General features: G+C 47.8%; 1 protein-coding gene across 1 annotated transcript; it reads right to left on the bottom strand.

Moving 5' to 3' along the window:
* Nucleotides 1-10,577: 10,577 nt before the first annotated feature.
* Nucleotides 10,578-11,664, bottom strand: LOC125509970 (NAC domain-containing protein 83-like). Its single transcript, XM_048675046.1, has 2 exons — nt 11,313-11,664; nt 10,578-11,192 (listed from the first exon to the last, which is right to left on the bottom strand). The coding sequence occupies exons 1-2, from the start codon at nt 11,509-11,511 to the stop codon at nt 10,714-10,716; spliced, it is 678 nt and encodes a 225-aa protein (XP_048531003.1). The 5' UTR covers nt 11,512-11,664; the 3' UTR covers nt 10,578-10,713.
* Nucleotides 11,665-14,148: the final 2,484 nt, after the last annotated feature.

Below are 14,148 nucleotides of genomic sequence, written 5' to 3'. Positions count from 1 at the left end.
TAGGAGCATGCACGTAGTACTTTGTTTCGATAACTAATAGATTTTTGCAATAAGTATGTGAGTTCTTTATGACTAATGTTGAGTCCATGGATTATACGCACTCTCACCCTTCCACCTTTGTTAGCCTCTCTAATACCGCGCACCTTTCGCCGGTACCACAAACCCACCATATACCTTCCTCAAAACGGCCACCATACCTACCTATTATGGCATTTCCATAGCCGTTCCGAGATATATTGCCATGCAACTTTCCACCATTCCGTTATTATGACACACTTCATCATTGTCATATTGCTTTGCATGATCATGTAGTTGACATCGTATTGTGGCAAAGCCACCGTTCATAATTCTTTAATACATGTCACTCATGAGTCATTGCACATCCCGGTACACCGCCAGAGGCATTCATATAGAGTCATATTTTGTTCTAAGAATCGGGTTGTAATTCATGAGTTGTAAGTAAATAAAAGTGTGATGATCATCATTATTAGAGCATTGTCCCAGTTAGGAAAGGATGATGGAGACTATGATTCCCCCACAAGTCGGGGTGAGACTCCCGACAAAAATAAATAAATAAAAGAGGCCAAAGAAGCCCAAATAAAAATAAATAAAAAAGAGGCCATAAAAAAAGAGAAAAGGGCCCAAATAAAAAAAATAAAAAAATGAGAGAAAAAGAGAGAAGGGACAATGCTACTATCCTTTTACCACACTTGTGCTTCAACATAGCACCATGATCTTCATGATAGAGAGTCTCCTATGTTGTCACTTTCATATACTAGTGGGAATCTTTCATTATAGAACTTGGCTTGTATATTCCAATGATGGGCTTCCTCAAAATGCCCTAGGTCTTCGTGAGCAAGCAAGTTGAATGCACACCCACTAGTTTCTTTTGTTGAGCTTTCATACACTTATAGCTCTAGTGCATCCGTTACATGGCAATCCCTAGTCACTCACATTGATATCTATCGATGGGCATCTCCATAGCCTGTTGATACGCCTAGTTGATGTGAGACTATCTTCTCCCTTTTGTCTTCTCCATAACCACCATTCTATTCCACCTATAGTGCTATGTCCATGGCTTACGATCATGTATTGCGTGAAGATTGAAAAAGATTGAGAACATCAAAAGTATGAAACAATTGCTTGGCTTGTCATCGGGGTTGTGCATGATTTAAATACGTTGTGTGGTGAAGATGGAGCATAGCCAAACTATATGATTTTGTAGGGATGACTTTCTTTGGCCATGTTATTTTGAGAAGACATAATTGCTTTGTTAGTATGCTTGAAGTATTATTATTATTTCTATGTCAATATGAACTTTTGTCTTGAATCTTATGGATCTGAATATTCATGCCACAATTAAGAAGAATTACATTGAAATTATGCCAACTAGCATTCCACATCAAAAATTATCTTTTTATCATTTACCTACTCGAGGACGAGCAGGAATTAAGGTTGGGGATGCTTGATACGTCTCCAACGTATCTATAATTTTTGATTGCTCCATGCTATATTATCTACTGTTTTGGGCAATATTGGGCTTTATTATCCACTTTTATATTACTTTTGGGACTAACCTATTAACCGGAGGCCCAGCCCAGATTTGCTGTTTTATGCCTATTTCAGTGTTTTGAAGAAAAGGAATATCAGACGGAGTCGAAACGGAACGAAATCAACTGGAGAAGTTATTTTTGGAAGGAAACACACCTGATGGACTTGGACCCCACGTCAAGGAAGGAACGAGGTGCTCACGAGGGTAGGGGCGCGCCCCCTGTCTTGTGGGGCCCTCGTGGCAACCCTGACGTACCTCCTGCACCCATATATACCTAAGTGACCTAAAACTTCCAGAACGCAACATAGATCGGAAGTTCCGCCGCCAGAAGCCTCTATAGCCACCAAAAGTCAATCGGGACCCTGTTCCGGCACCCTGCCGGAGGGGGGAACCCTCGCCGGTGGCCATCTTCATCATCCCGGCGCTCTCCATGATGAGGAGGGAGTAGTTCTCCCTCGGGGCTGAGGGTATGTACCAGTAGCTATGTGTTTGATCTCTCTCTCTCTCATGTTCTTGAGATGATACCATCTTGATGTATCGCGAGCTTTGCTATTATAGTTGGATCTTATGTTTCTCCTCCCCCTCTTCTCTCTTGTAATGAATTGAGTTTCCCCCTTGAGGTTATCTTATCGGATTGAGTCTTTAAAGATTTGAGAACACTTGATGTATGTCTTGCCGTGGATATCTGTGGTGACAATGGGATACCGCGTGCCACTTGATGTATGTTTTGGTGACCAACTTGCGGGTTCATGAACCTATGCATAGGGGTTGGCACACGTTTTCGTCGTGATTCTCCGGTAGAACTTTGGGGCACTCTTTGAGGTCCTTTGTGTTGGTTGAATAGATGAATTGAGATTGTGTGATGCATATCGTATAATCATGCCCACGGATACTTGAGGTGACATTGGAGTATCTAGGTGACATTAGGGTTTTGGTTGATTTGTATCTTAAGGTGTTATTCTAGTACGAACTCTAGGGCTGTTTGTGACACTTATAGGAATAGCCCAACGGATTGATTGGAAAGAATAACTTTGAGGTGGTTTCGTACCCTACCATAATCTCTTCGTTCGTTCTCCGCTATTAGTGACTTTGGAGTGACTCTTTGTTGCATGTTGAGGGATAGTTATGTGATCCAATTATGTTAGTATTGTTGAGGGAACTTACACTAGCGAAAGTATGAACCCTAGGCCTTGTTTTCTATCATTGCAATACCGTTTACGCTCACTTTTATCATTAGTTACCTTGCTGTTTTTATATTTTCAGATTACAAAAAATATTATCTACTATCCATATTGCACTTGTATCACCATCTTTTCGCCGAACTAGTGCACCTATACAATTTACCATTGTATTGGGTGTGTTGGGGACACAAGAGACTCTTTGTTATTTGGTTGCAGGGTTGCTTGAGAGAGACCATCTTCATCCTACGCCTCCTACGGATTGATAAACCTTAGGTCATCCACTTTAGGGAAATTTGCTACTGTCCTACAAACCTCTGCATTTGGAGGCCCAACAACGTCTACAAGAAGAAGGTTGTGTAGTAGACATCAGCATGTAGTTTTGTTGCATGCATTTAGGCTGCCTGCATCAAGGAAGCAATTTTTACCATGGTGTATGGTTTCCTACGTTGCAGTTGTTAGACAAACTACATGTTGTTTGGTTACAGACGACATAACGTGTGATCACCACTTCTCACTAGTGGTGACCTTACCACACACGGGTTGAACATCGTCTTAGTCCTAGCTAGAAAACAAATGAATGTTTGTCCTAGCTACTAACAAATGACAATACAAATTAAGAGCCATATGGCTGAATAGGAAAAAGTTCATCGATGCTAACTAGGTGTGAGTCCATCCTCGTCCTCTTCTTCTTCCGATGTTGTTTCTTCTTCTGCTGCCGCTTCTTCTTCTCTTGTGCTGCTACCTCTTCTTCTTCTCTTGTGCTGCTACCTCTTCTTCTTCTTTAGATCCTTGTCTGATCTCTGTTATCCCACATTACCTGAGCCCACCCTATCCTTTTGTTCTTTCACACGTCGTTGTCAAATGCATCCACACCATGGCCGGAGCTGACAACATCATCAGACATCACATATTCCTCTTCTGGGACAAGTTCATCACAACCCCATTGTAGGATCAAGTTATGAAGGTTGAAACATGAAAGAACAAGCCTAACTTGGGTAGGCTAAGGGTGGAATGATTTTTGATCCAGGATCTTAAACCTATTCTTCAAAGCTCCAAATTCCCTCTCAACCGTCACTCTAAGGCTAGAGTGTCTGGGACTAAACAGTTTCTGTAGAGTTCTAGGATAGTTCATGGAAGAGAACTCGTTCAGATAGGGTGGAAGAACACCAGGCCGAGAAACATAGTCAGCATGTCCTTGGTAGAACTTGCCATCGGAAATATTGATGCCATCTGGTCAATTCATGCTGTTAGTTAGGATGTTAGCATCATGGGCCGATCCTTCCAACCCCTGCTAGCACATAGATGAACTTCAGATCGGAGTCAACCACATTAAGAACAGTTTGGCTTGTGTAGTGCTTTATATCCCTGTATGTTGCGGCATGTGACCTCTGCACTTTAGCAGTCACATGGGTACCATCTATTGCGTTAGTGCAATCCTGAAAATGGCATCACAAGATGGTGTTATGACAATCCCAAAAATTGCATAACAAGCATGTGAAGGCATGAACTACGAGTAATGCTCACCTTGAAATACTGATACCATCTTGGGCTAGTGCGAATCTTGGTAGGAGTTTGCTCAGTTAGTGACTTAACATCCCAAAATTCTAAATTTTGGAATGTTATAATAAATAGACAGATTGATTGATTGTTTGATTGTTATGTGATTGATTGAGTGAATTCGAAACTTTTGAAAGTTAAATGAGAGGCAATAAAAGGACTTTCCCAAACTTTCACCTTTTTCTTTTGATCCCCGTGAATTCAAATTCTTTTCATCACAAAACCCTGGAGAGAAGATGACATGACTTCTTTCATTTATTTAAATGACAAGGGTTGTTGAAAATATTTGAATTTCATTTGAGAATATTTCCAATTATGAAACTTTATGCAACTCAATGATTTTCACGAGATAAGATAAAATGACTTCTTCAAATTATATGAAATATGAGTTGGGAGTTTCAAAGAAACTCAAATTCAAAATCCATTGAAATTATTTTTCAATTTGGATTATTTGAGTTTTATTCAAATTATTTTTCTCCAAAAACAAAATACATGGAAAATAGGGTAACATGATTCCCTACAATAGAAAATTGGAGAAAAATTTATTTGAAATCATTTTGGTATTTTTAAAATGGTTTTTATTGGATTTTATTAGACCAGTAGCACTCTTTGAATTATCTGAATTTGTATGGATTTTATTTAATGCTAGAAAAATGTTCATCTTGTAGAAAATCTTTTTCTGAAAATTTTGATATATTATATGCCTATATAATATTTTTAGTTATTTCGTTTTTATTATTTTATTTGTCTGGAAAATGTTTTTTTTAAATGCTCCTCACCGACTGGGCCGGCCCAGCCGAAGCCAGGCCAAGGCCCAACTCCGCGCCGCCTCCCTCCCGTCCCCGACCAGGACTCCTCCCGAGTCCGCCAACGCGCCGCCATGGCCGCCGTGCCGCCTCCGGCCTCCTCTGCCCCCTTCCCCAAGAAGCTCCTCCCCGGCCCTCTTTAAAAGCCGCAGCTCCGCCGCCCCTTCGCCCCTCCCGCACTCGCCGCCTGCTGCCGCATCGCCATCGCCGGCACTCGCATCTCGCCGCCGCCGGCGAGATCCGCCGGGACCGCCGCCGCCTTGCCGCTCCGCCGCCTGCTGCTCGCCACCGCCCCGCGCCGCTAGCAGACGCCGCCTGCGCCGCTCGCTTTGCCCGCGCGCCGCCGTGGCCGCTCGCCGTTGCCTCGCCTCGCCGGAAACCGCCGCCGTCGCCGTTGACCCGCCGTTGACCGGTAAAAACCGCCCGGTCCGATCCGGTTTATTTTCAATTTCGTTTTTTTCGTTAAACCTGGTTTTGTTTTATTAACCTAGTTATTTAGTGGATGTTCGCTAGGTTAGATCTGTTAGTGAACGTTTTCATTCATTAGGACTCTGTAGCGAGCGTTCGCTCGATAGTTTTTTTTCTTTTTCTTTTTCTTTTTATTTTCTGTCCAGGGACCTATTTGTAGTAGTTTCTTTTACAGATTAGTCCCTGTACTTCAATCGATCACATCTTTTTGCTCGTTAGTCCAAATGCAACGAAACCAACGCTCACGTCTTCGTTATGATCTCCTCTATCCAGTAATAGAACTTAAACATGTTCTTGAAAAGTTTAAAATTTGAATTAGATCATATTTGAATTCAAACTTCGTTTGATCATAACTTGAGTTTCGTAGCTCCGTTTGAGTTGATTCTTTTTGCAAATCGAAGCTCTTGACCTAAACCTTCTGATAAGGCCAAATTCACACAATTTTGGTACTATTAGAAATTGTTTTATGTTGCAAAGAGTTATTTGCTTGGTTTTGATGTTTTCTGAATCGTCTTCTTTGTTCTCTCCGATCTTTGAGTGATTGCTTATGTGTGGTTACTATTGCTTGCTTACGATAGATTGACCGGAGTGTGACGAGTAGATCTATCAAGAGTATTAGTGCGAATCATCTTCATCAACATTGCAGGCAAGTTCACGCTTTGATCATATCCCCTTTCATACCCAGTTTTATTGCATTAGATCAAACCTCCAACATTGCATGATTAAGATCTAATTAAATTGTGGGATGGGAAGTAGTTGAGGTAGTACCTATTACCTGTTTATTATCAAACCCTTGGGAGTTACTTTTACGTTATGCTTATATTGCCATGCTATGCTCGTAGACGTGGATTGGGTTTGAGAGCATTTCATGACAGATGTGAGATTGTTAATGAATGGTTTACTTAAGGTGGCAACTTAAACACACATCTGGTTGGATTGAGGCACCTGGTTATTCCAGGACTGCCTGTCTAGGCACCTGGGTAGACCAGGATTGCCTGTTTTTTTATGGACCGCCACCCAGGCTCAAAGGGATCATGAGATTTTTCATACTAGAAACTTCCGTGTGCAGCCACAAGCTATTATGGGCTCTAGCATAGTTGATTAAGTCGTGCGAACTCTTACTGGGTAGACTAGCAGATGTAGGGAAAAGTAGGTGTAACGGTCTATCCATCGTAAGGTGCTAGCGCTTCTGAAAGACTATGTCTCGGTCATCCGTCTTCTCAAACACCATGTAGTGCGAGAAACCAAACGGAGGCGATCGAGTCTTGTGGGGAAAAGTGCGCAAACCTCTGCAGAGTGTATAAACTAATCATGATTAGCCGTGTCCCCGGTTATGGACATCTTGAGTATCTAGTACCTGGATTATCATGTGAATCTCATCATGTTACTTTAAAATTAAGTTTGTTGGGTTTAATGATGTTATTTAATTGGGATTGAGGATGCTGTCAACCATTCTCAATGTTCAACAACCACCATGATAGTTAAATAAAATGTATTTCTTTGTAGTAGGGAAAAATTGGCTTTTCGCAAAAACCTTATAACGGTAGAGCTTTTCCACCAGCCATATATGCATGTAGTGATAGCCATTATTCATCATTGCTCTATAGTGTGAATTTGCCAGTACATTCAATGTACTGACCCTTTGTGGCTGCAACGTCTCATGTTGCAGGATTATCTTACGACGAGTAAGTGATACGTTAGGGTTACGATTTCTACACTCAACTTTGCCGTTGGTGTTGATGGGAATCCACAACCTTGTTACTTCCGCTATTTGGATTGAGGTAATAGTATTTACGTTTCTTTATACATGTGATTTACCTCTGTTATAAATCCTCAAGTACTGTGTGTGTCAGCATACCGATCCAGGGATGACACTTAAGCACAGAGACTTGATCCATTCGGGTCGGGTCGCTACAGTGACCTGATCATATCTCCTCTGAGCTTCACAACACCATACAACACTTATTTGAAATACTTGGAAATGGTCTCCATTGATCTCTGAACATATTGTGGATCACCCTGAATCTCTGGTTATGACCCACAACATGGAGGAACATGGCAACCTGCTCTTCCACAGTGGTGTTGATGCTATCTTGTAGCATCCCTTTCCTCCTGAACGTTTGCACAAGCCTGACAAAAGATGCTCTTTTTATCCGAAGCATCCACAAAGCCTCTGTGTCGTTGCAGTTGTAGATGCAGTTCAGATTTGCTATCCTCTCCTAAATCTGGATTAACAGTGAACCATACCGGATCACGATCTTGTCTTTCCTATGAGCTCTCTTATGGACCAACAAGATGCACACCCGAATCACAGCTATCAGCGAAGCTGCATGAACTACCGTCTTCATCCGTTCGTCCACAACCTAGGTGACATCCATGGTACAGTCAGCAATGGCACAATCAATCCTACACCATCCTAACAAACGACCTAATAGAGAAGGGGGGGTGTATGCTGCTTAACAGCTTCGGGGGGGTGGCTGAGACGAGGATTACGAGAAGGATTGAAGAAACCGGTGCTATCGGAGAGTGTTGTTGCCGCCGCCGCTTGCGTAGATCTGAGTCGCCTTCGCCGCCGGTGCTAAGAACCGAGAAAGGGTTTGTCCTATATCTAGGGGAGCCCACTTTCACCGATTTTCTTCTTCCGCCATCTCCGCCCGATTCCCCCCTGCACCACAGCGTACGTCGTGTCCTACTTTTGCACCCAACTCAGCCTGACTCGATAGAAACGGCTGATTTGAATGTTTCACACGAGTCAGGCTCTGGGATGCTTTAAGTTTCGTGCCGATGCAAATCAGGTCTCCTTGTACACAACCAAACATATCTTTTTGGGCCATTTGCATTTCTGTCCCTAAGTCGAACCACCTACTCAGATATGCCCCTAATTTTGAAGTCTGCTCAAATTTGCCCCTCTGCCGTTAAGTGACCTTACAAAAATGCCCTTCCGTTCTGTTTCCGTCCAGTCAAAGGGGTTTGACCGTCTATGGGGCGTTTGTTGGACATTTTTACCCCTAAAAACAGAAATTAAAGAGAAGAAAGAGAGTGCTTCCTTTTGGCCCAAGTGCAATGTGCACTTTCGGCCCATGTGCATACCGCCAGGCCCACCCATCTCCCCCAGTCGTCGTCTTCGTCAGCTCATCGACTGCACGCGCCGGCGCGCGTCACCGTCGCCCGTTGTTCGACAGCTGCCGCCGTAGTAGCTCGAGTAGGGCTACTTAGCGACGCCGGCAGGCCCTTGGACAACCCTAGCTAACCTTCCCTCCCTTCCCCCGCTCGCTCTCCTCCCCTCAGCTGCATCCCAGGACGGCCGTCGTCGTGACCTTCGCCATTGCCGCGGCCATTGTCCTCACAGACGGCTGAAAAGCTATCCCGGAGACGCACACGCCTCGACTTCGTCTACTCCTAGGAGCAGCTCGAGCAGGACCTCGCAAAAATGACTGGATCGACCGTCTTCCTCGTATGCGGCCGTCGGAGCGCCATCGTCGATTCGCCGCCCCTGTGCTGCTAAACCACAAATCAATGTCTCAATCGTGTTCGTGGTGCCCCTAAGATGTCGCCCAGCCCCCTAAACCACTGGATCCATGGCTGCCTTCTCGAGTCCGTCGAGCACCGCTGTCGGTCGCCGCCTAGCTCGTCGCCGCGGTTGATTCCGACGACCCCTTCACACTCTGTTGGCACCACTGGACGCGCCCTAGCGCACTCGTCCGAACTATACTCTTCGCCAACAAGTTGGTCGCCGGAGTTGCGATTTCGTCCATCGTCATTGTGGCTTTGGTCACTGGAGCGCGTCGCCAGTCCAGGGCACAGTCACGGGAGAGGGAGGGAGAAGAAGGGAGGGAGGGAGAGGGAGAATGGAATGGAGGGAGGGCTGCTGCGCGTGGGGAGCTGGTGCCGACGGCGCACAATCCAGCCTGTCGGCGCTCGCCGGAGGTGAGACGGAGAGGTCGTGAGGTAGGGGAGAGAGGTGGGAGGGATTTTTTATGTATCTATTTTGTTTGGGGCCCACATGTAAGTGTGTGAGAGAGAGGGTGAGAGGAAGAGTTTTTCCTTTTTTTTTTGACTGGGTCCTACATGTAAGTGGCACATGGAGGCAAGGGAAAAATGTCCAACAAACGCCCTGTAGACTGTCAAACCCCTTTGACCGGACGGAAAAGGAACGGAAGGGCATTTTTATAAGGTCACTTAACGACAGAGAGGCAAATTTGAGCAGACTTCAAAATTAGGGGTAAATGTGAGTAGTGGGTTCGAGTTAAGGACACAAATGTAAAAGACTATCTTTTTCATCTTTGATTAGGTTGTATGCATGCAATCAAACGCGCCACTAGATTTTTCTGTGTAGCGGCCCGTGCCGAATTTTGGAAGTATTCCTGAATTGTGTACTCGTTGTACTGGCAGAAAAAGGGGGACAACTCAGAGGGGGGCCACAAGACCAAACTCCGTCGGCGCTGGTGCGGCGCCTGTCACCCTGCACGGAGAGTTCAGAGCCGTGAGACAACTCGCCAACAGATCGCCTTCCGCCAGTGCTAGGACGCGATCCGCATCCGCAGCCTACCCCGTGCGTCCAAGGCAGAGATCTCGGAGCCGATCCACCCCGGCAAAGGGCCAAGCCAAGTTGTGCATGCCGGCCACTCTCGGCCGGTCGCTCTGCCTGCCTCTTGGGACGTGCAGAGCTTGGCGCGCTGTCCGCGGCGAAGCGCGCGCGCAGGTCCCTTTCTTCCCGTCGCCGTCGCTCGCTTCGACGAGCGACAGCGTTGCCCGTTTGGCCTCCGTTTCTAATTTTAGGCCATTTTTCCATTTCAAATTTTAGAGTAGAGCCAAAGGGACCGGTGGTGCGCGCGGAAACGACAGCCGATCGAGTTGCAGCTGCGGCAGCGAGCGACTGATGTTATATGTTCCTGCGGGCTTAATTAATCCTTGTTCGCTTTCGTTGATGAGTGAGCGTCTTGGGGAGACTTGCAAGTTACAGCTGACGCGGATGCCGCAGCTGCTTTAATGGAGGTTTCTTCTCTTCAAGACTTCAACCCAATTCTCATGGTTATCATGGCGCTGCGGCCGTACGTATACAAGGACAGGTACAAGGAAGGCTGGAATTTAAATGCCTGGCTAGGCCTCTCTTTGGGAGGCATGATCGCACTGCAGCAGCAGCTGGAGCTTAGCGTCTTGGATGCTGCTGGCAATGGCTAGTTGTGCTGCTGCTGACCTCTTGGTCTGGAGCGTGACAAGCGTGGTCCGTGATGCAGCTCGAGGTCGAAGACGGCGACGGTGATGGCTGCTCCTGCTGGTGATCGCCGGTCGTCTCGCCGCCGGCTGCCGTCCTTCTTGCTCTGCTTTTCAGAGACACCCGGCACACGACCCATTCGCTGCTCTGCGAGCCGTCATTGGCACCCTTGTTCTGTTCCGCCGCGCCGGCGAGGCGGTACTCGTGCATGACCCAGTCCGTGCGCGACTTGCCGCGGTGGAAGGCGAGCGCCGTCTTGACGCCGACGAGCAGCCGCTTGCCAACCGGCAGCTGCACGAACACCGGCTTCTCCTTCCCCGTGGCCTTCCAGTACCCGCCGGCCGCCCTCCTCCGCCGCCCGCCACGGCCTTGCCTCTGGCTGAAGAAGTAGGCCGATTCCCCCTCGCTCGCGCCTGCAGCAACCAACCGAAAGCGGACCGAAATTAGTTGAGAAGCTTAGCTCATACTGTAGTAATTTTCATGAGGACATGCGTGCAAGAACTAATTAATAATGTCTTTGGGCGGGCACGCACCGGGGAGGTCCGAGGGGTCGGGCATGGCGGCGGCGTGCACGACGGGGATGACGGCGGCGGGCAGCGGGCGGTCGAGGGCCATGCGGCGGAGGTACTGCAGCACCAGCTCCACGTCGGTGGGGTAGAACCGGAACCCCGGAGGCAGCTGCTGCTGCTGCTGCGTCGGCGGCGCCTCCCCTGCCGCCCGCATCTTCTCCATCAGCGTATAGTTGCAGGTTTAAGGTGCAAGTAGAAGGTCAGAAGCTGATCGGCGATCACCGATCAGCCAGGGAAGGCAGTACAATTCTGGCGGTACAGTTTTGGTGGAGGAGAGATGAGGAGGTCGATGAGTGGAGTGGAGACGGAAAAGGCGGGGAATTTATAGGGTCTGCATACGCGCGCGCGCTCTGGCGTGCAGCGGACTCCATCCTGCCGCCGTCCATTGCTTAAGCAGTATGATTCCTTGTTGGAATAGACAAGATCCCGTCTCCCTCACCACTGAAATTGTTCCCCAACTCTTCCAGTCGAGCACGAAAGCTCGTGAGGCGCGGAATGAATACATTTGTAGAAAAATTCAGGCGCCGCTTCAAGGCTGAAAGGGATGTGATAATGCCATCGATCTCACGTATGTCTAGTATTTGTCTATGTATTTGACGCTGTCATGTCATGTATAATCCTTGTTCAATAGTAGTAGATGTGAAGATGTCACGTATTTGTATAAACTAGTGCTACGACACAAACGTATATAGAAATTTTAAGTACGTAATGGCCTGGCGTATGTGATTGCGATCGTTGTACAGAGCTATCTGCGTGCGGGCAGCTACGTACTGATACCGTGTATGCTCTTGCTTGAGAGATGTTAGTCGAGCAGAGCAGCCTTAATTTCATGAAGAAAAAAAAGGATCCTGCTCTCTCGTATTCACGTGTATTTTGACTGGACGTTGTTCCGTGGGTGATGTCTTTTACGCTAATCAACAGGGCTGATCAATCATACACCATGTGCTCTGCATGTTAATTACTATGTGATACGATACGTACAAGCTACCAGCCTACCACATGTGAACTGGGAACGAATCATGCATGTGCATGCATGCATGAGGCTGGGCCTTTTCCTTTGCTTCTACTTGTAGCTAATCATGCAGGCAGCCCACCATTATATTAGCAACCCTTAAACTATTTCTTCTTTCTTTCTTTCTAAAACAAACGTTGCTTTAACCCTGGCTTTGAGTTGCTTCCTGCCCCCTCCTTCCAGGCAGTCGGGCATCACAAGTTCCCGAAACCCAGGGGCTCTCGGCTCCACAGTAACCACACAATGATGATCGGCCGAGACCGGCGGATAGATAGACAGATATTTCTTCAAGAGGGCCTGCACAGTCAGAAAACTTCAACCGGGATAGATCACGGGCATCAGCGCCTGACTTTGCGATTTCCCATCCTCCAATTGATCCTAGTAGCTTTCTTGCGCCTCTTGCGTACCTTCACAATTATGTATATGTCGACCCAGTTATAACTGTCTAATTCAGCGCGATTACGACGCCGCTTCTTTTTTCTTCACCCGAATCATCGACACCGGCGGTACAAAATCCGGACGACAAGGACAGGCAGCGGGTGGCGCCAAGGAGGCATGTTGCAGAAGTGGCCGCGACCGGGGGCGTCAACGATCGAACTGGCGCGCGCGAGCAAGCAAGCTCGGTCGATGTGGAGGGGCAGTAACTTTCGTCTCCGGCCGAACCCGTAGCCGTTAAGGTTGACAGGTGCTGGCCCGGCCGGGCTGGGTTGGAATGAATCCAGCATGCGTACATGAAAATTGTGGACTTGCTTGCTCGTCCTGCCTCGGCGCCCCCAAGGGGTAACTTCCTCGGCGTTGCTACCTGCTCGGTGCCGTCCCCGTCATAGCTGGATGGCTTCTGAAACACATACACGTCCCAGTGGACAGTGGTGAACTGGTGTTCATCACTGCCACGCATCGATCTATATATTCAGGTTCAGGCCGGGCTATAGTTAGCTCACACCTGAGAAACAGGGACGGACGGACTGACTGACAGTCGGGCAGAGTTAGTTAGGCCTAATTAAGCCGGCCTGATCGACCAAGCAAGCAAGCAAGCAACGGGCACCTGCCTCTCCTAACCCCTCAAGCTGAAGCAAAGCACCTCCACGCACGCAATGATGATGCAAATGCCGGCTGGCAGAAAACAACCCCCCGGAGAAAGCACATGTGTTATCGGCCTTGGTGGTAGCGTCCGGATGCGGGCAAACGCCGGACCGGAAGTAGGAGGAGCTAGCTCCGAAAGCCGCCGATCCTCGTCAGTTTGCTGTCTGTCACCCGTCGCCGTCGTACGAGCCCCCGTGGGACACTGGGCGTGTTCCCCGGCCTATAGCCTATAGCTGGAGAGCATATCGGTTCGCCTCGCCTCGCCTAGCCTCGCGCAAAGTCCAATCGGGTTAGCTCAGCCGACGCCCGTCCCTTCCTTAAACAAACGGCAAGAGGGGGGGCGAGGAAGGAAGAGTGCCGCGGAAATGGCTCCGGAGAACAAGCAAGCAAGCGATCGATCGATCAATCAGCCGGGCGGTCGCGCGGAAAGCTGCCACCAGAAGTAGGTAAAAGGTGAATCAATCATAGGGTTGCCGGGGGTGAGCTCGCGGCGGTTAGCTGGGACGTCCGGCGGGCGCGCGCATGGATTTCCCCGAACGCAAGGCAGGACTGGCGTAGGAACCCGGGAACGTTCGTGTGGCGAGCAGTGTGCGTTTCACTTCACTGGCTCGATCGATCGCGCGCGGCTGGTGATGGGGGACATGCTAGCTAGAGAGCCAGTTTAATTAATCACTCCACACTTGTCTAGACTGTAGTTAATTACTC

The sequence above is a fragment of the Triticum urartu genome, chromosome 5 (genome assembly GCF_003073215.2).
Source record: "Triticum urartu cultivar G1812 chromosome 5, Tu2.1, whole genome shotgun sequence".
Lineage (NCBI taxonomy): Eukaryota > Viridiplantae > Streptophyta > Magnoliopsida > Poales > Poaceae > Triticum > Triticum urartu.
Note: the sequence above shows the minus strand (reverse complement) of the source record. Positions and strands in the feature narration are given on the sequence as shown.

What these genes read in the sequence shown, in the direction of transcription:
- LOC125509970 (XM_048675046.1), bottom strand. Translation starts at nt 11,511, where the DNA reads ATGGAGAAGATGCGGGCGGCAGGGGAGGCGCCGCCGACGCAGCAGCAG. An exon ending in CGACCCCTCGGACCTCCCCG is followed by an intron (nt 11,193 to 11,312) that starts GTGCGTGCCCGC and finishes TGGTTGCTGCAG; the next exon opens with GCGCGAGCGAGGGGGAATCG.